This window comes from Micropterus salmoides, unplaced genomic scaffold (genome assembly GCF_014851395.1).
Source record: "Micropterus salmoides isolate LMB-PRFRI ecotype aquatic unplaced genomic scaffold, ASM1485139v1 Ms_hic_scaffold_2, whole genome shotgun sequence".
Classification (NCBI taxonomy): domain Eukaryota; kingdom Metazoa; phylum Chordata; class Actinopteri; order Centrarchiformes; family Centrarchidae; genus Micropterus; species Micropterus salmoides.
Genome location: NW_024041150.1, coordinates 13,190,901 through 13,214,576, shown reverse-complemented (window position 1 = coordinate 13,214,576; position 23,676 = coordinate 13,190,901). Strand labels below are relative to the sequence as shown.

Genomic DNA, 23,676 nt, shown 5'->3' with positions numbered 1-23,676 from the left:
AAAGCTTTGACAATATTTTAAGGCCAATGCCGAGCGTCCATATACCAGGGTCTTCACTTCCATAGTCCTCCACTGGTTTTGATATCATAATTACATACTGAGTATAAATATTCACATGTACACCTTGGAAAAAAGGTTAGCATAGAGCCCTGAAAACACAAAAACCACCAGTGATAACTAACACTACATAAGATTGCATGGAGAGTAGACTTTGACTGGCTACATGTGAATACAAAGCTTGGGCCGAGACACAATGCTGAAAGTGCTTGGGGGTGAGTGGGTGGGCCGTCTGATTCAAAATGAGAATGGGAGGAAATGAATTCCAAATGGGACCCAGACTGCTATGGATAACACTAGTGTGTATACAGTCTATCACATGAACACACTTCTGTACATTTTTTTGACTTGGGTAGCGAGGGAGGGTCTGTTTGGGGGAAGACGAGGGTTGGAGAGGTGGACGGGGTGGGGGGTGTGGTCGTGCCACAGCTGTCCAACATCAACACACATGGAAATCATTTGTGTCTCAACAAGAGGACTGGTCCACATTCTCCTGCAGCGGAGCCGCCGTGGAGCCTCGAACAGCCCACAGGATGCAACTGGTGATGAGACTTAAATGCAACCGTTGCAGAAAGCATCAGAGCTAAAACAATTAGCAAACACTGCTTCAGACCTAAATCATGTTTCATTCATTTTCTTGTGTTGGTGTATTCATTTTGAGAATGACATTTATTTGTTTTTGCAAATGATCTATTCAAATGTCACACGATACTGATGCTCTCACATGCAAGACACTAATTAAAAGGGTTCATGGCCATTAGCTGGGGTATTTAAACATCTCTCTATGTTCATTTCCTTCTTTTTGTCAGGGGACAGCAGGAAGTATGTAACAAATAACCAACAATTTCAATTGCTGAAAAATCCTGTTCAGTGATGCAGCTCTATTCTCCATCTGAATGCACCACTGCAGCTTTACAGAAACACCTAATTTATGTTTTATTTTTCAGGACTTTTGATCAAACTACTTGACAGCTGGATGGAAACCGTTCATGTGGCTGAGGCAGTAAGCTTGCTGATGACAGGAATGTACTTCATGCCAAAGATTAAAGGGCAATATTACTGTAGCATAAATCTTGAATATGAAAAGAGACAGAAAGAGAAAGAGAGAGATTCTTCTAGTCCTACAAGGCTTCAGTGGGATTTTGTCACACTTAGTGGTCATTATAATCTAATTAGAGCCAGACCTTGTTTTTTGTGTGTGTGTGTGTGTGTGTGTGTGTGTGTGTGTGTGTGTGTGTGTGTGTGTGTGTGTGTGTGTGTGACATGTAACACGTTGTAAAATGGCGCAGTGATCCTCTTCCTTGGATCACTCAAGTGATTTATAGGGTGAGGGGTGTGGAGAGGATCAAACTGACTTGAAAGGTTCCTGCTTCTCTCTCTGAGAGTGTATGCAGTATGTGTGGATAAGAAAAGCCAACCAGTTTGGGTACTTTAACCAAACTGGTGTAACTTTAAACACACACACACACACACACACACACACACACACACACACACACCTCCAGACAACACAAGGAGGATTGCTGTCATCATCATCTTATCATACACCACACTGGTCCAAAGGGAAATTGAAATTACAGTTGCAAAAGTCTTCTTATTAGTCCTAAAAAGTTCTTTTATTAGTTGATTAACAGAAAATGATCATTAATTTAATTTATAATAACTGATTATAGAGATGTCTTTTACCAGAGCTAAAGGCTTTAAAAATCACATTTAAAAGTGTTAAATATAGACACATTTATAATAAGTGTTGCCAATGTGGTACTTTTAACTCTATGGTTTGTTGTGTCTTTATTGGAGTCAAAAAACATTTCCCAATCTTATTTCAGGGTATTCATTTTAAACTCATTTATGGATACGAGATAAAACCTAATGATTTATTCTTTTTGTAAAAAGGGTAATTTGACACAGAAATGCCAACAAGCAAGAGGAATAAAAGAAAAAAAGAATCTCCGCTAAATAGTCTGTTGTATGTGTGGCACATGTTTAACCCAGGACAGGAAAATACCCATGTCTTAGTCTGTATGAATTGGATACATCTTTGCTATAAGACGTTAGCAACCCAGAAGCTTAATGTGGGCAAGAATTATTTTATGTCCACATGATGACCTAAAGACACATAATGTGTAACTCTTTCTAAAAGCTGTGTGTGAATGTAATAAAACCCCATTGCTTACTACAGTATGCACACAGGTATTGTATCAGCGGTGTGTAAAGGGGTGGTGATGGCGCAATGGATAAGACTATGCCTTTGATGTGAGAGACCCAGGTTCAAACCCCCACTGTGACCCATACACCATTGTGTCTCTGAGCAAGACACTTAACCCCTAGTTGCTCCAGAGGCGTGCGACCTCTGACATGTATAATGTCATGTATAATTGTATAGCAATTATAAGTCACTTTGGATAAAAGTGTGATGAATAAATCTAATAGATAATAAGGAATCAACATGCTTAGATGTATTGTGGATATCTGGGTCGGGGTTAGATGCAAAGATCCCACGCAGGGCTGAGAAAGTAAAATATGGCCTAGATAATGTGTAACTGTGGACAGAGCCAGGCTACTGGTTTCCTCCTGCTTCCAGTTTTTATTAAGCTAAGCTTACAGTCTCTAGTTTAAAATGTCATGTTAAGTAAGGGAAATTTTAAATTATGAATACAAACTGCCATTCTACATAGTGTACAGAGTTATGACGTGAAATTATAGTAGTACTAGTTCTAGATACAATAATTATAATGTGACAATCATCATCAAGTGTTAGAATAGCTGAGATCGTGTTGGTTGTTCGTGGTATGTGTTGACAGTTGCAACATTTGTTAAACTTTCATCATATCCAATATAATTAAGAAATAAATATAATTATTGTTTTTAGGTTCATAATCCATTTATCGGCTTATGGAGTATAACCACCAAAAGAAACTGAGCCAGGAGAATTGTTGCTTGAGTATATTGGAAGACGTCACTGGCTTGGAAGGAGAGGCCCCGTTCAAAGAGTACTCAGATGCACATGCAGCATTTTGCATTTCTGTATTTCTACCTCTTAGTGACAGAGTTTGTGGTATGGTTGGGAAACAGATATGTGTGTTAGCAATGCATGCTAGCAGGCTACACCTTAACATGTGAGGTGAACACATCACTGAATGCATTACCTTACAATGCTTTTAGACCAGCTAGCCTAACAACTAAAATGGGTTGATTTAGCCGGGAGTTTGGTCAAAACACATCAAAAAGTACTGACACTGTGTTGAAGTACCAATGTAAATGCGGTGGCTATATAACACCTAGTCCTGCTTTTCTACCACGGAAGTATTGGAAAATGTTTCTGACTGGACAGTATCTAAACAACTAGCAAGTTACACAGAGTTGTAAAAGCCTAAAGTAAGATAAAGACAGCGCCCTACTTCTCTGTTCATATCCACCTCTGTTGCTAGGATAGTGATTGTTAATGCAGTGGCTAAAGTTAGCTGTTTTATTATCCTGCACTAGACATAGAAGAGCTTGTCAGGAGGTAAAGGGGTGTGTGTGACAAACTGCGGAACAATTCCACACTGAGTAAATGCGTCGTGGAGGTCTGTAGGCCTGTAATTTCATTACTTCCTCTTTTGTGTTTAATACACAAGCAGAACTTTGTGTAAATGACAGTCCTGTGTTTGACTAATTTACGATTAGTACACTAACACTGTCACAACAACACTAAACATTTACAATTGCATTGCCAATCCACAAGACTACTCCAAACTAATTATTCCTTATATAACAGGGAGTAATCAAAATGGCCGCCACAAGCTTTGGAGTTGACAGAGCATTGATGTAGCTTCTAAAGCCGCAGGCTCTCAGTCTTGCAGAGAGTGTTGGTTTGGCTCGGCACTGAGCCTTGACGGGTCACAGACAGACCGTGGCCAAGGCCGTCTCTTCCTCCTCCACACTCCTGCATTCTTCCACCAGATCTCTCTTGTCTATTTACTGCACTTTGTCACCAGCAATGACCAGACTGACGCTTTATAAAATATTCTATTCTGCAAATGAACTGCATTTGACGCGTTAAACCTGACAAAAGGTGACAGGGTCGGAGTGTTTCCTCTGCACTAAATCTTATTCTCCTTTGTTTCTTCAACTCCCTTCTCTGTTTACTCCCTTCTCTTCTGCAGCCTCTTCCCCTCTCTCTCCCTTCTCGCCCATCTATCTTTGTGTCCATTCCCGCAGGCTGAAATTTATACAACTTAAAGGCCTGGAGAGTGGAAAGAAGGAGCAGAGCAGACTTTTTTCTGTCTCTCTGGCTGGACTGCGCATCCAGAGGTCAGTGTGGAAATGTGATGAATGGTAATTTCAGCACAGAGAGACAACAACAGAGAGACAGAGAGCTGGAAGAACAGTAGCTGGGTTTCCATGCACGTCCATTTGTGAGAAATGTACTTTATTGTGGTGATTCAGCACAACCTGTACATATGTTACTTTTAGATTAAGAAAAAATATACAGGCTATATTTCCACTTAGTATATTTAAGCCTTATAATTGTTGGCTTCACTATAGAAATGTCCTGAGCTGATCCGGGCGTATTTATAGATCGGTATCAGCTAATAAAGCTGATCAAAAGCCGGTCCTCTTTTACTGGATTATGCTGTATTTTGTCCTCTGCAGAGTGCCAGTGTTACGCTGCTCTCCTTATATAGACGTGAAAATTAGAGTGACGAATCTGTTACTAAAAAACAACAAAACTTGCTTTAAAGACAGGACCAGCGGAGGGAGCCAAAAACTTGAGACCTTTCTCCCCCTCACTCCCCCTCACTCGTATAGTTTTCCGGGAAAACCTCGGCTGTGATTTCCAGACACACACTGGGGTCACCGGAGGAGGCTGAGGCTGTGGACTGGTTCTAATTACAAAGTGCACTGTAAGGCCTTGTGCCTCGGCGTGTGTGAGACAGCGAGTGAGAGAGGATGTAGAACAAGGTGTTGTGGCTTATTGTTATGGTGAGAAGGCTTTGAGAGCCATCACTGCCACCTGCTTTCCATCAGAGGCATCTGCTTTGACACACTGCCTGTGATTCCTTGCGCTGGGTCTCTTTACACTTGCATGCTCCTCTGTCACTCACTATATCATTTTCTCACATACACACACACACACTTGTCATAGTAGAGATGTTACAGTCCTCTGTGACGAGTTTCTAATGTATCCTCAATTTGAGCTGCGTCTGATGTTTTCTAAAATAAGCCATGAGAAGATGTCCAGAGCTGTCCAGAGCTGTGAGCCGTTGGTTCAAATCGGAAGTTTGTCAGCGTTGCCATGACAACAAGTAAACTTTTTGTGGTTCTCCTGAGAGCTGAGCCCGAATTACAAAGGAAACAGCACTGTTAACAAAGTGACGCCTCTGTCCAAAGCACGTACTGGACGCAAACGTCACTGTGTCTCTTTCTCATAACACAACACATGCTACAAAACAACAGATTGTAAGAGGATATTTCACCCCAAGCATGCACGGTCAAGTTTTCAAGATTTCTCTGTAGGATTAAATCTTGCCTGTAAGGTCAGAATAGAAGTCTTACCAGCCAGGGGTGAGGGATCTCAGGGAGGGGCATCTGAGGCGGGGCAGGCAGACCACTGTGGATCTCTGACTTGAATGAAGGCTCTAGGAAGGCGGAGCAAGAGACAGAAAATGAGAGCGTTCTTTACTGTACATATGCAGCGGGCACTTTGAAATATTACATATTTTAAATGTCAGTAGCTGCAACTGGCAACTTTGAAATGTGTGTGAACATAAGGCATGACAAATTGAGTTCAGAATTAAAATACAAAAAGAACCTTTGACAAACTATTTTCACTCCCATAATACAAATAGGCAAACAATGTGCAACCTAATCTAGGAAACGGAATCACAAACCGACCTTTTGCATTTAAATGAAGTCATAATTTGAATCACTTTAATATTGGCTGACAAAGACTTCCATATTATTACATAAATGACTCTGGTGATTTGAAATTATATTAGCCCATTGCAGTATTTACAGTGTGACATAGGAAGTTCTAGATGCATACAAACCATCAACTACAGTTGTTACAAATATTAACACCAGTAAAAAAACAAAAAAAAAACCCAAGTTGTTTTAGCTGACTATCAGATCAGATACAGTATTTGTGATTGTCATATATCATATCATTGTTGAGGAAAAGGGACTGAAAAAAAGATTTTACTTAATAGTTTTGATTTGTTACACTGTTTGTTCTGACCATAAAGAAAAGTTTAAAACCACAATAAACCATTTGGTTTCTTCAACTTTCCCTCAGGAGCACCTTGATAACATTTTTGGACGTTATCACCCAGCCCTAGTATCACAGAAGAGATTAGTGTTACTATCACAGGTGACAAAGAAGAGAAACAAATCCTCACATTTAAGAGGCTAAAGCAAGAGAATGAGCTCTTTCCACAAATGATCCTGGCGACTCCACACACCAGGCTTTCCACATGGGACTTCAGAACCATTTTATAGCTGCAGTCATCCCTGTAGGGATCATGTAAGTTTTATCTGCACTGTGACAGTGAGATGCCATCTAACAAAACTTCTCTACCCTCTGCATGTGAAAGAGTGCACTGATAAGCCAAGATCTGGAACATATCACTGCACACAGGTTATGTCAGGTATGTTATTATGTAAGTGCCAACTCTAGATAGTGGCAAAGTGTTTCTGAAGAGTTTTGCGGTGCAGTGTGGCCTGTAATCTCACCTTTGTCTGAGAGCACTCTGTGGAGGATGTTGGAGAGGTGCAGCTTCCTCTCTCGAACCCCGGCACTCAGATATTCCCTGTCCAGCAGGTCCAGGAACAGACGAAGCTCACACACCAGCTCCTCCATTGCTGTAGCACAAACACACACACACACACAATATTTAATTTGACAAGCCATCATGTATAACATTTGTTCCGATATACACAGCAGTGTCAAGTCCAACGGGACACGAGCAGTCGGATGATGGGACAGGCTGTAAACCAGGTTAGCTTAACATGCAGACGTACACGTACGTAATACTCCCTTTTAACACAACTGCAGTCAGATGCAGGTAGGAAAGAGGGACAAAGTCATTGTTTTAAGTCTCAAGTCTTGGTTATGAGACAAGAGTCCCAAGTCAAGTCCTAGTCCTAAACTTGTCTTTTGAGTCACCCTTCACACACGCCATGCCATTTCACATCTTCAAAATCAGTAGCAGTGAAGTAACAGAAGTAAGAAATGTGTAGACACATGTATAAAATTGTAGTAAACACACAAGAGCTGACCCCGATTAGTCAGAGAACTGATGTTCGACAGGAGGAGTCTGATGCGACTGCCAATCTCACAGTCGAATCTATGCAGAAGAAACGAGGATCATCCCATTTTGGTTATATGGGGCAGCTCAATGTCTGATGTTACACAGAACTACCGGTTTTCTCCCAGTAAGTTAATATACGGCCTATTATGATATAAATATCAACATGTAATGTTGTAAATAAACATATGAAAGAAAGAAAGAAGCTTTTAATAAATAATTTGTGCATGAATAAATCCAAAGTTGTAACCATAACCCTTAAGGAAGTACGCGCGCTTGTGTGTGTGTGTGTGGGGGGGGGGGGTAGAAGAAGCAGAGAGACAGAGCACCAACAGCGCTGGACTTTGCGGCACGTTCGAATCATTTATCACCGTTGATGAAGTGATCATCTTTGGTCCTTAGCTGTCGGTTGCTGATCTGCACTGAAAAACATACCTGACATACATAAACATACCTGCTTTCAGTTTTTCTGTTTTCAGAAGAGGAGCAGGATCCTTTTTAATCTCCAGTCTTGAAGAGGACATCAAGTCATTCCAAGTCAAAGGGCTCAAGTCCAGCTGAATACACTAAAGCGAGGCCAAAGTCATTGGCCTCATGACTCGAGTCAGTACCTGTGTACAGTAGGTCCAAGTTGAACAAGGACGTACAGAAAGTCTGTAAACTGTGATGGATGCTCCCAGCGGACAGTTTGGGTTAGTGCTAGCCTCGATTTTCTCTGAGATACTTAGGAGTTCCCCTGTCTCTACAGCTAACTTGGTGATTGTATTTTAGTAATGTTATTTCAAATGGAAATGATTGGAAAAATTAGACCCAAGTGGATTTAAACCAGAATCATTCTTTAAACCTAAATCACCCTGCTGTCATCTGGCAAGCCAGTTATTCCATCGCATTTGCCTCTAAAAATAGACGTGTGAAAAATACACAAAGACTACAACCTTTCGTAATCCCCCACACTCCAACATTAATAAATGACATGGCATTTCTTTTGTGTTTGTTTTGCACATTACCATACCGCTACCTTATATTTTTATAAGTAACTACAGGTATTACATGAATATACATATAATTTAAAAATGGGAATATATGTTCTGTTGCTGTTGTAGAATGACAAATAAATGTATGTTGAACCCTGAAATCTGTGTTAACAGCCAGAAACAAGAGCACAAGAGTGCTACAAGACTAAGTTCATCAAACCTGGAGAGGAACACAAACTAGGACGAGTCATTAATCAGTTCTAACTTCCTGTATGTGTTAGATCGGGTCATTGTGCCCTATGATCCAACATTATACCCACACTGAACAAAAGCAAACACAGTTATATAACAGATACGTGGGCAGCCAGGTAGAGATGGAAAACAGAGCTTTCAGTCAGTCAATCAATCATCCAGCCAAACAGCGCTTCATTCTAGCATAGAGACCCAGACCTGGCAACCCGCCTAGCTGCTGGTGGAAAACCCTCACAGAGCAAAACAATAGGAGGGAAACCAAATATAGCCCGAATGGGAGGTATGTGTGTGCAGTATTTGACTTTGCTTATGTCCATTCTCCTGCACATACTCACATCTGAGAGCTAGCTGTGATATGGATGGCTTCACGTGGAGTTCATAAGCGTGACTCGGAGCTGCCACGCTTTGAACAGCAACGCAAATCGCTCAGATAACAAGCAACACCTGAGGGTTCTAATTGTCAACATCTGATTGTATCGAAGGCAACGACCTGACACTGGAAGCAGCTGCAGACTGAAGGGGCAAGTGTAGTTAATGGAGATACGCTTATTTTAATTAGGCCTGGCCGGTATCACGGTATTAAGGCATACGAGGGTATTTAGAAGTTATGATTTTTAATATGAGCAGGGATCATTTCTCGTAATGACTGTGTTAAGTACGTGCAAGAGAAATGGGAGAGTACTTTGGTGAATGACCCAAGGAAGGTTAAAATCAAGGCCAACTGGACTTGGCTGAAGATGCTAGAAGATGTTTCATCCCTCATCCGAGAGACTTCTTCAGTTCTGACTGACTGGTAGGGAAACTCAGCTATGGAGTCGTTTGCCATAATCAGCGATACCACTGCTTCGTTAGTGCTTGGTGAATGACAAATTTCACAAGAGCAACAAAACAAGTGATTTACAAGTGATTTTATAAGTAACTACAGGTATTCCATGAATATACATATCATTTAAAAATGTGAATATATGTTCTGTTGCTGTTGTGCAGCCCTGCGTTGTAGACTGACAAATAAATGTATGTTGAACCCTGAAATCTGTGTTAACAGCCAGAAACAAGAGCACAAGAGTGCTACGAGATTAAGTTCATCAAACCTGGAGAGGAACACAAACTAGGACGAGTCATTAATCAGTCCTAACTTCCTATATGTGTTAGATCGGGTCATTGTGTCAACAGTACATCAAAGTACCATAGTAGTTAGGCTCAGTATTTGGAGGGGTTTGGTTGTATAACCAATTAAAATCGCCTTAATATCGGCACATGAAAAACCAATTGCTGATTATCCCTTCAATCGGCGATAAGCGATCCAATATATCATCCCCACATAGGTTTGATTCAGAAACCAGATTGAAAAATAGATTGAAACGTTTCGATGCAGTTCATTTTATAGTCCAAACAATTATTCAAAAAAATCAAGTAATAATTCAAATGAATCCTTAATGTGTTGCAACAGTTGCAGCAGTGCAGGTTACTGCTGCACATTTATAAAACCCCCTAAAACGTTCCAACAAATTACAACACGATGAAGATTTCAAGGCCACGATATCTGCTGCTTGACCACACAAACATCCGACCTGGGTGGGAGTACATCAGCCGACCTCACAAGCTGTCAGACACATGGAAATACAGAATTGGACAATAGACACCAGCGACAGATGATGCATATCAAAACTCTGACGCCTATTGTTTGTTTATGTGAATTGTGCAGCCATAATATGCATTCTTTATAGACCGCAGAGTTCCCCAAAGAAGAAGCCCTGAGCCCCTGCCAAGCCAGCCGTGATATGTTCATGTTCTCTCCAAATCCTATTACATCTGCTCAGTCAACATTTGGACTAGAAGCACAGGAGGTGATCTGATTTGACCCAAGCAGTCAAAAACTAACCAGCCCTTCACCCACTCCACATGTTGGACTCAGGTTAGGGATTAGAATGTACTGAGAAGTCTTTTGTGCAGGAGCTAGATGTTCTCGTTTCTTCAAACCTCTTTTATCTCCATCAAAACATGTCAGAATACTTGATCTACCCATAAATCACTCTGCCTATCACACACTATTAACAACAGGTGAGACTGCCGGTAGCTGGCACATGACGGAGAAGATGCAGATCTCAGTGTTATGACCATGAATTCTCCCAGACATTTATTATAGGTTTCCAGCGTGACCATAATTCATTGGGTATTGGACAACAGCTCTGAGGCTGGATACACAGCCACTTTCACACATTCCTCACATAATCTGATTATCCTACAGGAGAGAGGGAGAGGGAGGTATGGAGGGAGTGCATCAGAGTACCATGAGGAGGAAAAGAGAGAGGGAGGGAGACAGAGAGAATGCAGATTTGGAAACAAATTGAGGAAAATGATCACTCCACAGCAACAAAATCTTACAGTCAATATTTACAAGAAGGTATTTGCTGAGGTACTAGTAATGAAAGGGAACAAATCCCTTCAGGTTTCAAACTGTGGAAAGCCTTCAAAGGAAGAGGGGAGGTCGTTATATCTACAGTTGACTATGTCTGGGTGTCCACTACGGGTGGGCAAAAAAATGGATACAGCAATATATCGTTATACATTTTTCCATGATATTGTATCGATATTCCAGCCCATCATATCAATACATAAAAAAAGAAAAATAGAGTTTTGATGGTTAGCTCAATGCTAACATATAATGGGAATCTCCATTAACGTGCTAACAGACATTAGCATCGCTATAAACTACACATTTTACTTCACATGCTGACCATCCTGAGTGACATACTATGCAAATACTGAAAGTACAAATGTTTCCTAAGCTCTGTGAAATAAAAAAGAGCTGCTAACTTCACTGTCTTGATCTGCTACTCTGCTGCTTAAGCACTCCACATTGACTAGCTACCGCAACCCCAAAGGGTCAAAACTCAAACCCAAAATTCCCAGTGGCCTAAAAATACAGCTATCAGGTGGAGAAAGTCAGCACAATGCTCTGTCTCAACAATTATCAATATAATGTGCTGTACATGTTAGTTTGGTACACAGCAATTTCTATTTTCACAACAAAAATAAATAAATCAGTAAATTCGGTGAATTTTCATTTTATAAAGAAATGTTTTTTGTAATGATTTTTCATAGTTGCTCTGTAGTTCTGTAGTTTTCATTTACAGACTGAAAAGCGTGCGCTGCAGAATTGTGCTGTTTCGGCAAATTTGCAGCAAATAAATAGAGAACTTTTTCACAGGATTTTTTTATTCATAGACAGATATCGTGATGTATCATTTTAGGATTGTCTAGCGATATATCGATTATCGCAGAATTGCTGTATTGTGATATAATCGTTATTGTGAGCCATGTATCGTATTGTGAGGTACCCAGCACTTCCCACCCCTAGTGTGCACGAGTCGGACTGCATCCCGTTACTGTTGCACCACGGTTTTGTTCAGTCTTCAGCCCGGCGTCAACTTCCACTGAAAGCATTTCAGGAGCAGAGCATGTTGTTGGCTTGTTATTAATTGGTCCTTTTTGTGGTTGTACTAGGCCTACCGGCAACTGCTCTCTGCTACTTGGTTTTGTTTGTTTGAGCGTCTGATTTTGCTGACTTGTTTAGATTTTGTAGGCCATGTAGTGTGATGAAAATGATTTCTGTTTTAACTGAGGTTATTTTTGATTTACGATCGGGAGTCTGGACAAGGTGTTTTCTTTTGAAAATTGACCGGATTCTCTATGCTGTCTGTGTATGCCTGCCTGTCCAGTTCTCCGTTTGGCTAACCTAATCTGTGTTTCTTCCCACCTGACCTCTTTTCAGAAATCTCACCACGTTCCCAAATCTCAATAATTAACCTGGTGATGACAAGATTAACAATTAGGAGAAAGCAATGTGGATAAAAGAAAATTAATCTGCAACTATACTGATTATCAATCAATACATTTTTCAAGGCAAAAATACCAAACATCTGCTAGTTTTAGCTTTTCAAAGTGAGGCAAAGTCCTTATAAGCAAATCCTGCCACTCGGCAGCCATCTTGGTAACGCCTCTGAGCAGTTATTTCGGACTAATAAGACCAGGTGTCTATCTGAATGAATGGGGAGAGAGCCATAACTGATCAAATCTGCTAAAAACGCTGAAAAGGTTTGATGACTTTGCCTCAAAATAAGGTTTAAAAAGTGTTCTTCCCCACAGGTTATACTTCTACCACACATGCATAGTAGACCCTTACGTCAGTGGAACCACACGACTGGCTTAATATGTTTTTCGCCCCGGCTGTTAAAAGCAGACATTTGACTTGCTAGCGGGAGAGGCGGGATAACAGGCTTTCCCTATAGAGCTGTATTGAGTGGCGCGTCCCCTCTTAAAACACCGCAAGTGTTCATGGGTGGTTTTTGACATTCCATAGACTAAACAATGAATAAAAAAAAGAACTGTTACCTGCAGCCCTGTAACAACGTACTGTATGGCTATAAAGTCAACTGAGAAACTGTTTATGGATAAAATGAGCAGACAGGCCTGTAATGTAATGAATGAAGCAAAATGAATATTAAATAAAGAAACACTGTCATGTGGATGCAAGAATCCTAACAAAAAAAGAATAGTTTTGCCATAAAGCTGTACTGTGCATTGATTTGCAACATGTCATACATCATACACTCAGAGATATTAAAGTAGTAGCAACCATGGTATAAACTGCAGAGAAAACCCCCTGACCACTGGCTAATGTATATCGTTTCCTGGTGCAGGCATGCTGCCAAACTCTAGTTACTCAGAGTTCTAGGAATGATGGCCAAAAACAAAGAATAATCCGCTCCTTTAAAGGATCACTGTGTAATCTACATTCAGCAATCACTACTGCTGCTAACAGCAACAACGATAAGAGCTCTCACAGCGTCACGTCCGAGAGGCTGTGGAAGCATCTTTAAACCAAAGTGTCAGTGATAATGTCAAGAAGAACAAAGGGGAGGAACACTAACATCCCCACTGCAAAGCTGCTCCCTCACACACGCTGGATCACTTTCACCTTGCCTGGTTTTCTATTCCAGCAAGAGCAGCCAAGTGCTCTTTACTGCTCCATTTACTGCTTCACAGAGCTTTGTGCATCCTGTGCAATACACAGCCTCCACTGGGGTGGTCAGAACACTAACCCTGCGTGTGCATGTGTCATTAAAACCTAAAGCAAGCTCTCTAGATCACCAAAGACGGTGAGAAGGACCACCCTCAAACAAGCCTGAGGGCGAGCAGAGAAGTACTTCGTCGTGCAAACAAACCCACCCACGCCCTTTCTGCAGAAACTCCCTCCTGTCTCTCGCCCTTTGTCTTCTTTCAGTCAGTTCGCCCCTCACCTCCATTTTTTTCATGCTTTCCTTCACTTTGTCATCCTTCACTTCAGTGCCATTGAGCAGGAACATGAACATGCATCTGTTGCAAACTTTTGACAGAGCAAATCCATTTTTCCAACACAAAACACATTTTGGTCACTTGCCTGATATTTGCAAACACATGTCGCACTTACACTTTCTATTGTATTCTAGGCATTGCAATTAGCCCGTTTTCACATTTGCTGTGTCAACACTAGGTTTGCCTGAAAAATGATAGTTAAGTAGATAAGTACAAAACCACAGAAACACCTAGATATGGCAGAGGGATGTTTTCACTGTGAGGTATTCACACTGCCTGGAGCTCAGGACAAAGGGGCTTTTCCTGGGTGAGGTGTGTGTGTGTGTGTGTGTTTATGCGAGGCAGGCAACGGGGTCATGTTTGGGTCTTGGAGACAACTTGAGACCCTGAGGCTCTGTTGTTGTTGTCGGTGCAAAAATGCTTAGCCAGATTAGAGGGAGGAGGCTTTTCTGCCCTCTTCCCAGAATACAGCTGTTGTGATTGACGGCACACTGAAAGATGCTGTGTGTGTGTGTGTGTGTATGTTTCAGGTGTCTATTTCTTGTTACCAACAGCGTATCACTTTGGGGATGTGTTTAGTCTGGGTATTTGACAAGTTTTCAGGTCAGGGCCTGCCTCCACACAGGGCTGCTCGATTATGGCAAACATCATCACCAAGACTGTGCGTCATTAAAGTAAATCCGACACATTGGTTTTTCCCTTGAGAAAATGTTTCCTGCTAATTACAAACCATCGTCGTCATGAAGCCATGCGACTCCTGCCAATCATCATGGGCTCTTAGATAAGTGAGGGTTTACATACATCATGCAAGTCTCAGAGTCTTGGCCAAGACTACAAACTCAAGTGAACTTGAGTCAAAGCCCTTATTCTTATTAGAAATGTTTTTTCTGGCAGCATGGTGAGAAAATGTCACCTTTTTTTCCACGCAGCTCTGCTTGTTTCAACATCGCCACACAAGACACTGAGGCAAATCACTCTATTTTAGGGCTGTCATCCCTAGAGCTGGATCGAAACCCATTTTCTCAAGTGTCACAACTGGAACATACAGGGACTGTGTTGATACTGCTGGAATCCGTGCATCTTCCAGCTTTCCAAATCAGTCTGGTTGCTACAAACACAATTCAGTACTTGACTAAATGTCCTGTTCAGGTGGTTAACTTTGGATTACATTGACAGGACACAATTTGTATATAAAACTACAGAATATGTTGACAGCCACATCTAAAGACGGATCAGCACATGGCGTGTGACATTAACATTAGGATATCCAGCTACCAACAGCTTTTCCATTTGCACTGTTTCTGTTGCAGGTGACGGCTGCCCCCAGCGGCAACCCACTGCTGACGTAGCCACCAGCAGATGCATGACAAGCCCAAACCGTTTAATGAGCCAACCACCCAATCATCTTCGGTGAGCACTTTCTGTGCTTCTGGGAAACTTAATTGCACTGTGTGGTTTAAGTGTTACAGTAAGATGGTGGCTTTTGTTAATTACGGTTGGTTTATGGTCTGGCATCGTCATGGTTACTGCCTCCAGCCACCACAATACAGCAGACCCATGATTACATAAGCACACACACACACACACACACACACACACACACACACACACACACACACACACACACACACACACACACACAGGTTTATCAGGTGAGCTCTCACACACAGTAGTATTTCACGGCTAATGAATATCATCTGAAAAACACCCAACAGTCACAGTCACTACTTACTGAAAATTTACTGTGGGAAAAATCAGTTCATTGGAAATCAATGAATTGTTTCAGCAACATATTCACTAGTTCCAGCTGCTGAAATGTCAGGATTTTATCTGATCATATATTGAATATCTTTGCTGATGAAGATCATGTGATGTGATATGTAAAAGCTCCAGAAAAGCTACTAAACGGAACTTTTTCAACTGCTGTTTCCAAAGTAAAGATTAAAGTTTAAACCTCAGCTTCGAAACCAACACAGGCGTGGAGTCCTTTCTGTGCGATTCCATGACCAATGCATCCGCTGATGAAGATCATGGTATGATCTGATTGAAAGCTCCAGAGCAGCTAAGTGGACGTTATTTTGTAACTGTTTTCTCCACTGAATATCCTTGGTTTTGAAATTTTAATCTAACTAAACTAAACTAACAAACATTATGCTGCCCATTCAGAACAGTTCATATAACAATAATTGACGAATTAAGTCATTTCTGAGATTAAAGCAATAATTCTGACTTTAAAGTCAGACAACTCGCATGAAAACACTGTTTAGTCTCCCCATGTGTGGTTGAACTCTACCTGGAAAAAGTTGGCAGATAGATGAAATTTCATAACTTTCACCTGATGGAACATTTTAAAAAAGGACTTGACAGGTGAATGTAAAATAAGGTATTCATTAAGAGAACTGCCCCTCAATTGCATTCATGAATCTAATGCACTTTTTTCCCCTCACACTGTCTTTTCTTCTGTTCCTATAAGGGAAAAAAAGCCATTTGATGTGCACTGCTGGTGAAAAGCTGTGAAAGCACTAATACCAGTCAGAAATGTTTCAGAAAGGGTTTGTAAAGCCTCGACTTGGATGTACACCAAGAGAGAGGGAGAGTTACGAACAGATCAGAGGACAGGCGATTCTGCATTAGTTTATGATGAAAGACAAGCTGTCTCGCTCTCTCCCCGTTTCTCAGCTCTGTAATTATGAGGTTTGTGTGTTTTCTTCGTTCCATTGGACATGCCAAGCCAACATCACAGAGCAAAGGCTGATTGCTATCGAACAGTACAGGTGGTTTACCGTACGAGCAGATGTTTCCCTCACCGCAAATACACATCTGCAAAACCCTGATCTGAAGGCGGGGCGAGGGGGGTGGGGGGGTAGATGGAGGGATAACACAGTGCTGATGGAGGTTTACAGAAGATATGAGAAAAGACAAGGAAATAGGGTGGGAGACAGAAGACTTGTCCAACAGCAGGATACAAACGGGATAGTGTTTAGGGAGAGCGATGATGATGCTCCCTTTGGTATCTCTTCAAAAAGATGATGAGAGGGTGCTCTGCTAAAAAACCACAGGCCAAGCAAATAGAGATGGAGTAAAGGGAGGAAGAGAAGTGTTTAGAAGCTCCAGCTTTGGGATTGTATCTTTTGGAGGGAATAGAGGACATGTGGTTTCCTTGATTGGACTGGGAATGGTAGCAGGCTGGGTGTGAGAAATGAGTGTCACATTGTACAGAACCTTTTCATTTGTGAGGTTATGAACGTTGCAAATCCACTAAGCCATCATGGGATCATTTATCCACTGATGCAAGAACTCAGTCCAGATATACAGTATGCAGGGCTCTGGAATGATCACAGACTGCCCACTCATGCTAGCATACATAAAAATGATCCCAGTGAGTTCCACGCAGTGTGGTATACTGATTTTACACTTGGGACTGGATTTGGATCAGGACTAGGTTTCTCCGGGAACCCCAAGTTGAGGTATCGGGAGGAATGGGAAGATATTAAGTCAGAACGGTGCATCTCCAATTTAAATGTGTTCAGCAGCACTTAGATTTTATTTGATTATTCTTTACCATCTGAGAAGCACTTTTAGTCAATAATAGATTAGTCAGTTGGGGGAAAGGGGTTATTCTAGGAGGTCACAGTGGAGCTGGCTCAACACTGTCATCTGGTTTTATGCCAGCAGCATCTTATCTTTAGATGCCCAAAGAGTCTTGACTGTGACTGACAGCTCCAAGCCTTGTCATCCATTAACCCGCATTGTGTCCCGCCCACGGTACCAGACCGCCATGCCCCCAACCCCCAGCACCAGACACACCCATATGGGCGTCTGTGTGAGTGTAAGCATGTGTGGCTAAATGACAGTGGCCAGACAGGCAGATCCAAATACAAGTCAGTACGCCACATAACACGCAGATTCACGTCAACACATGGGAATTACACGTGCAAACATAGTATGTGCTCACAGGAGGGTCCACTTATCCAAACCTTCTCCTCAGCCCTTCCTTTGTTGTTGTTGTCTCTACAGGAGGACCTCCCTTCTTCTGACAGACCTCTTGCTGTGGGAACCCCCCGCATCCTCTACATCAACCCAGTTACATTAGCTACACCCCAGCCCACCCCATCATGGCAAGCCACTAACGCAGCTTTGGTCTTGTAATCCTAAAAGCCTTGTCCAAGACAGACAGGCAGACAGGCAGCCTAACAAGCTAACAGGCTCATCCTATTACAGCTCTAAGCCTATTAAAGACGCCTGGTGAGGCTCACCAGAAATGATCCTCTCTTAATGGACCCAAATTACCAGGGTAATCATCAATGCCAAGACTAAATAGGTCTATTTCAACTGTTAGTTCTACATTTTAAGGCAGGAGTCCAAAGGTAAATGCTTGGTTGATGATGTTAAATCAGAAGGCTGGTTGCCAGTTGTGTTAAAGCCATATGAAACTGTGCTATTTGGCATGCAGCAGGGTCTCTTGAATAGTGCTCAAGCTTGGCTCGAGATCCCAATCCTTCTCCCCATGTTTTTCCAGATGGATATTGACACAGGGGCAAGGCCGGGAGGGCTATGATTAGTCGTCCCGAGTTTAAAGTCTCTGTTCCCGCATGCCAGTTTACTGACAGGCCGGCTTTGGAGGGAAAGAGGGAGAGATTACAAACTCATTTCTCCTCTCCACACCCACCACCCCACCAACACCACCATCAAAATGGAGGGGCTCACACGTCTGAAAGCTTTTAAACTTCAATCATCATTGGGGAGAACGGGCTTTCCGAACGGCGGCGGAGAGGGAAAGCAGAACCAAATGGGCCAAAACGGTGACACCATGTAACCGTTGCGCCCACATCACACAAACTCCAATTAATTGCTCGTCGACGCAGGGTTTCCGTGAGGAAAGCTGCAATAATAAATGGTAATAAACACTTAAACACTTGTGCAGTTTTGCCCCCAAAGCATGGCACCCTGTAAGTGGGAGAGCTATTGAGCGAGGACTTGCTGAAAGGGACCCTTGACTCGCCAAGATAGCCTGCTGTGTTAACCATCATCAGCTCCAATCAACATGGAGAGAAAAGGAACTCAGGGTCCGGTCCCGGTGAACACTACATCAAGTGGCCTTCATAGGGCTCAAACACAATATTTATAACAGTAAAGGTTTAGGGAGCAACTACTTCACTTTAACGGAAAGCAAACTTCTCATGATCGTTTGGGAGCCTTGGGAGCCATTTTGGTGGCGTTATACCCACAACTAGTAACAAAGTCACCAGGCTCCTAGCATCACATATTTTGGGAGAATGTGCCACTGAATTTCCCTGTGCCACTTTCAGGTATGATTCAAATTTTGAGTGCAATGCTGCCTAACACTACAACTTCAAGGCCTTAGTCGTTACAAGGCTAACTACCACTGGTAAAGAATTGGCTAATGGTTTTCGCCTGAAAATGTATTCCTCCAGGAAAATCTGCCAACCAAAAGAGTTGGGAAACTGGGTAAACTATGTGGGTTCACCATCTATTACATACCTGCATATTAACCAAAATCGTATTGGTTAAACTCTCGTCCAAAACCAAAACTAAAACATCATCTGCTACATTCTCGTGTGCCGCTTAGATGTGATTACAACCCTCTACACAATGGATGTCTGTCAGAACCTCACCAAATGCCGGGCAGAGACGCACCGCCGGGCTACCTGATACCCTGCAGCTGCTAGCAGAGGTCCTGTTATTGTAGGACTCCATTCATTGCTACAAGCAGGAGACATTAGAGATATGGAGCATTTGTGTTTTCATTCCAGGATGGTGTTAGGATCCCTCTGGCTGCGGTGTGGAGCTGGACTATAAATCTGACTGGGCACTGGTAGTTGAGCTTGGAAATCTGATAAAATAAACTAAGTGGAGGAAAAGCAATGCTAATAACTTTTATTAATAAAGCTGTGAACTGGTGAAGGAAAAGAAAAGACTCGTTCAAACCTAGGCCATATCGAGACAAGGACAGAATCCCCATGTTTATACCCCACAGGTCAGCAGTTAAGAGTTCCTTAGCATTATTTACAGTAAGTTTAAGAACCCTACTGATCCATTATTTTAAGTTTCAGTGAAGCATGCAAGATAACATGTGTTGTTGATGTATCTGGATCTGTTGTCTAGCAACGATGAGGTAATGAAAACCAGACTTGTTTTCAGTGTCACAATGCTAGAAAACAAGGAATTGACTTACATAACAGTGTGCTATGTCAGAAAGATGAAATGTTAAAAGAATGCCAAAAAAGCTAATGTTAGAACCAGCTACATGCTTTTAAAGATCGGCTGCTGCACAATAAGTCATAAGGAAGCATGTCAGAAAAAAGATGAGTTTTCACATCAGGGGTCAGTGAAGGTAAAGAGGAACCTTGCTCTATTGTATGTACCGTCCATTCTGTAAAAATACGCTACTGAAATCTGTCTTGAGTACCATCTAACAAAAGATGTCCTCAGACTGAATGCATAGCTTGAAGTTTTAAAGTCCCAAAATGTCTTATTTCATATTCATGGGGCATGCATTTTTGCATAAAGCATTAAATTACCAGATGATTGAATGGAGTTTGGCGTGAGGGCATACTAACTACATAGACTATCCAGTGTTTCCCATTAATTAACAAGACCATGGCGGCCATAGTCTAATTTGCTCCGCCATAGTTTCAAAATGAACCGAAAAATATTTTTACATCTCATGATATATTACAGTCCTCTAACGTTGTGTTTTGTGGGTGCTGCTCCGCACTACTGTAGGCTCGCACGCTCAGACACTTTGGCCTCCGACTCGAGACAACCACTTTTCTTTTGAGGTAACTATGGTAACGTTAACGGTCTGTTTCTGTCACTCGTTTGTGAGAAGGTGATTAAGCAAGCCGCGCCTACATTTGGAGTGCACACGTATTAAAGCCTTCATGGTAAATCCACTGTAACGGACCAGAGAGAGCTGACAGGCAGGTTAGCGACTTTTTCCTGTCAGTTTGTCTCTTTACAAAGACAAGTGTTGAGAGTCTGACCTGAAGAGAGGCTGTGACGTCTTCATTTTACGCGATATGAGAACCACATACAACATTATTTATCAAGTTCGGACTCTGGTTGGACTTAATGAATTTAGCATGAAGATACACACAACGTCTCTAAATTGTCCTTAGGTGTGACTGTGAGTGTGAGCGGTTGTCTGTCTATGTGTGGCCCCCAATGGGCTGGCGACCTGTCCAGGGTTTGCCCAATGTCAGCTGGGATAGGCTCCAGCTCCCCTGCGACCCTGTACACAGGATAAGCGGTTGGCGATGGATACCCACAACGCCCGGTTTTCAAAATAAGGTTTCTATACAGCATGGAAATAAGATTAACTGGATTATATTCACAGAAAGTATAAAACATATAATATGTGTCCAATGAAAGTAAAAATTTTTTTTTACTTATTCTGTCTACTGTTCTTTGATTCAGGGTTTTTGGGAAAACATTAAATAAATTTGTTGACTTTTGTTGCTGTTTCATCACCATTTATAGCAATAAAATGAGTTTATGACCAAATAATTTATTAAAGCACAATATTGTTTACAAGCGTACCAAGTTCTTCATAGATAGCCTCTTAATTTTGAAACAAATTAATGTATTTAACTTTAAATTGTACAAAACTTTAAGGGGGTTTATGGCCCACCCACCATAGTCTCTTAAAGTCCTGTGGGAAAACACTGCTATCGATTGATTACAGTCCAAAACCGTAGGGGGAACAGGGGGAAAGAGCGTCTCCTCCCGCTGTCAGAGAAACCACCCTGCCTTTTAGAAACACCGCTCAACTCAAACTCACACCTCTGACTTCTTGAATTAAAAGTGACAATGTGTTCTATAAACACAAAATTCATCTAGGAGTCACGTGGATCTAATGCGATGTTTTCGGCGCGGGGTGGGTGTGCGTGCGTACGTGCGTGCTTAGAGCAACACAGATCAAATACAAAAGCGTCCAATAAAATGGGGCAGTTTTATAACTTAGTGTGACATTCTCATTATTACTCTGAATAAGACTATACGCGTAAATGTTACAGAATATGGAATAATACATCTTCAGGTACAATATGCCACGGAACACAGCGGCATTATGAATGACTTAACAGTTAACTTCCAGGAATAACGTTACCAAACCAAACCCCGTATCGACTAGCTAAAGAGGCACAAAGGGTCACTGCGAACATGCTAGCAGCTCATGGTGTGTGTTATGGCCATTAAGGAGATGCTATGTGAGATAAATAATAAAGTCACTGCAAACTGCCGCGGCGCTTTTTCTCCTACGGGAATGTCCTGTGAGTGGTCAAGAAAAAAGCCCCAGGTCGGGCCACTCACCCCTGCTGGAAGTGAACAGAACAGGGTCGCTCCTCATCGTGAAGTCAAACTCATCTAATCCGACCAACGACACTCAGGAGCAGGCGCGTGCCCAGCGGCTCCCCGGCAGCAGCACACTCCACTCGGAGACTTCAGGCCGTTTGTGGCTCCACTTGCCTTTTACACCGAACCGGCCACTGAAACGTCTCTCTTTTCCTTTCAAACTTCTTCTCCGGGTCTTTTTTTTTTTTTTTTTTTTTTTACTGCCCCTCCTTCCTTTCCCCGTTCTCCTTCTCCTCCCCTCTTCTTCTTCTCTCTCTCCCACAAACTGCCTGCATGGATATTTATGCTGCATTTAAAGACCATCGGAAATAAGGCAATTCCCTGCCTGGATTATGGATTTATCACTTTATCGCGGGTCAAACTATTGCATTAAAAATTGTGACTTTATTATGCTTATGTAATTATATCCTTTTCTTACGTAAACTATTAACAGTGAAAAATACACGGTTCACTTTGTTACAGGCTGTGTCCAGTGTCTCATGAGCAACTATCTTAAATCTTAAAAACTGGCTTTTAGCTGCTCATGGTGGGAATTGCTGTGTCTCTGTAAATAATATTACAAAGAGTATGCTCTAGACCTGCTCTAAAAGTGCAATGGGATAACTGTTGAATATTGTGACCTGTGATCTGCACATTGAACATTAGTATTGTTTTGTACTATCTGGATGTTACTCTGGACAAAAGTGTGTAAATGCAAATGATGCTGCTTCTGTAAAACTCCTGCACTGTTGCGAGAGTTTGGTTTACCAGGATGAATTCTAATGCTGTAACCTCAAACCTTCAGCTTGGTCTTAACCAGCTTTAGTTTCACTTTGTCACATTCAGGAGAGAAGGGACGAAACAATAAAAGAGAGTAAGGCTGTTTTTCCTAATTACACACCATTACCATAAGCTGCTGATTCTCCCATCCCCAGGGGCAAGAGCCTGGCTGAGACTTAGTTCAATATCCCATCTGCCAACAGGGGAGAAGGGAGAAGGGAGAAGGAAGGGGGGTGGGGGGTCAGAGCGACGCTAACCAATGCTGTGTTTTTCTTTTTTTTCTTCAGGACTACACTTTTTCAGAAAGAAACATGAGACCGAGGGAGGGAACAGTGTGGAGAGAAAGAATAATGTCCCGGCTCACCTTTCAGTTCCACCAGTTCAAGGAGAACCACAGAATGGCTGAGGCTGTTAAAGCATAATCACCATAATGGTCCAGTAACTGACCTCACCCTGCAGGCTATGTGTGTGTGTGGTGCTCAGTAGTAACTTTACTTTAGTACTTTAGTATATGACAAATAACTTTTTGTTAATTTTCTATTTATACAGACGTAATACGTGTCATGTACAGTATAATGAAACTGAATGCATTGGTGGCCACAAAATGG

The 23,676-nt window shown here is 42.0% G+C and overlaps 1 protein-coding gene across 4 annotated transcripts in view; it reads right to left on the bottom strand.

The window, feature by feature from the left end:
• Positions 1–22,535, bottom strand: part of afap1 (actin filament associated protein 1) — a 55,585-nt gene extending 33,050 nt beyond the window's left edge. The window contains exons 1-3 of one of the 4 annotated variants that reach the window (XM_038730680.1): positions 22,268–22,535; positions 6,775–6,903; positions 5,599–5,681 (exon numbers count right to left, since the gene is read on the bottom strand). In XM_038730680.1, the coding sequence (XP_038586608.1) occupies positions 5,599–5,681; positions 6,775–6,903; positions 22,268–22,304 (249 nt within the window). In that variant the 5' untranslated portion in view covers positions 22,305–22,535. The remainder of the gene's footprint in view (positions 1–5,598; positions 5,682–6,774; positions 6,904–22,267) is intronic. The other 3 variants (XM_038730679.1, XM_038730682.1, XM_038730681.1) reach the window with 3 other exon arrangements.
• Between the last annotated feature and the right edge of the window lie 1,141 nt (positions 22,536–23,676).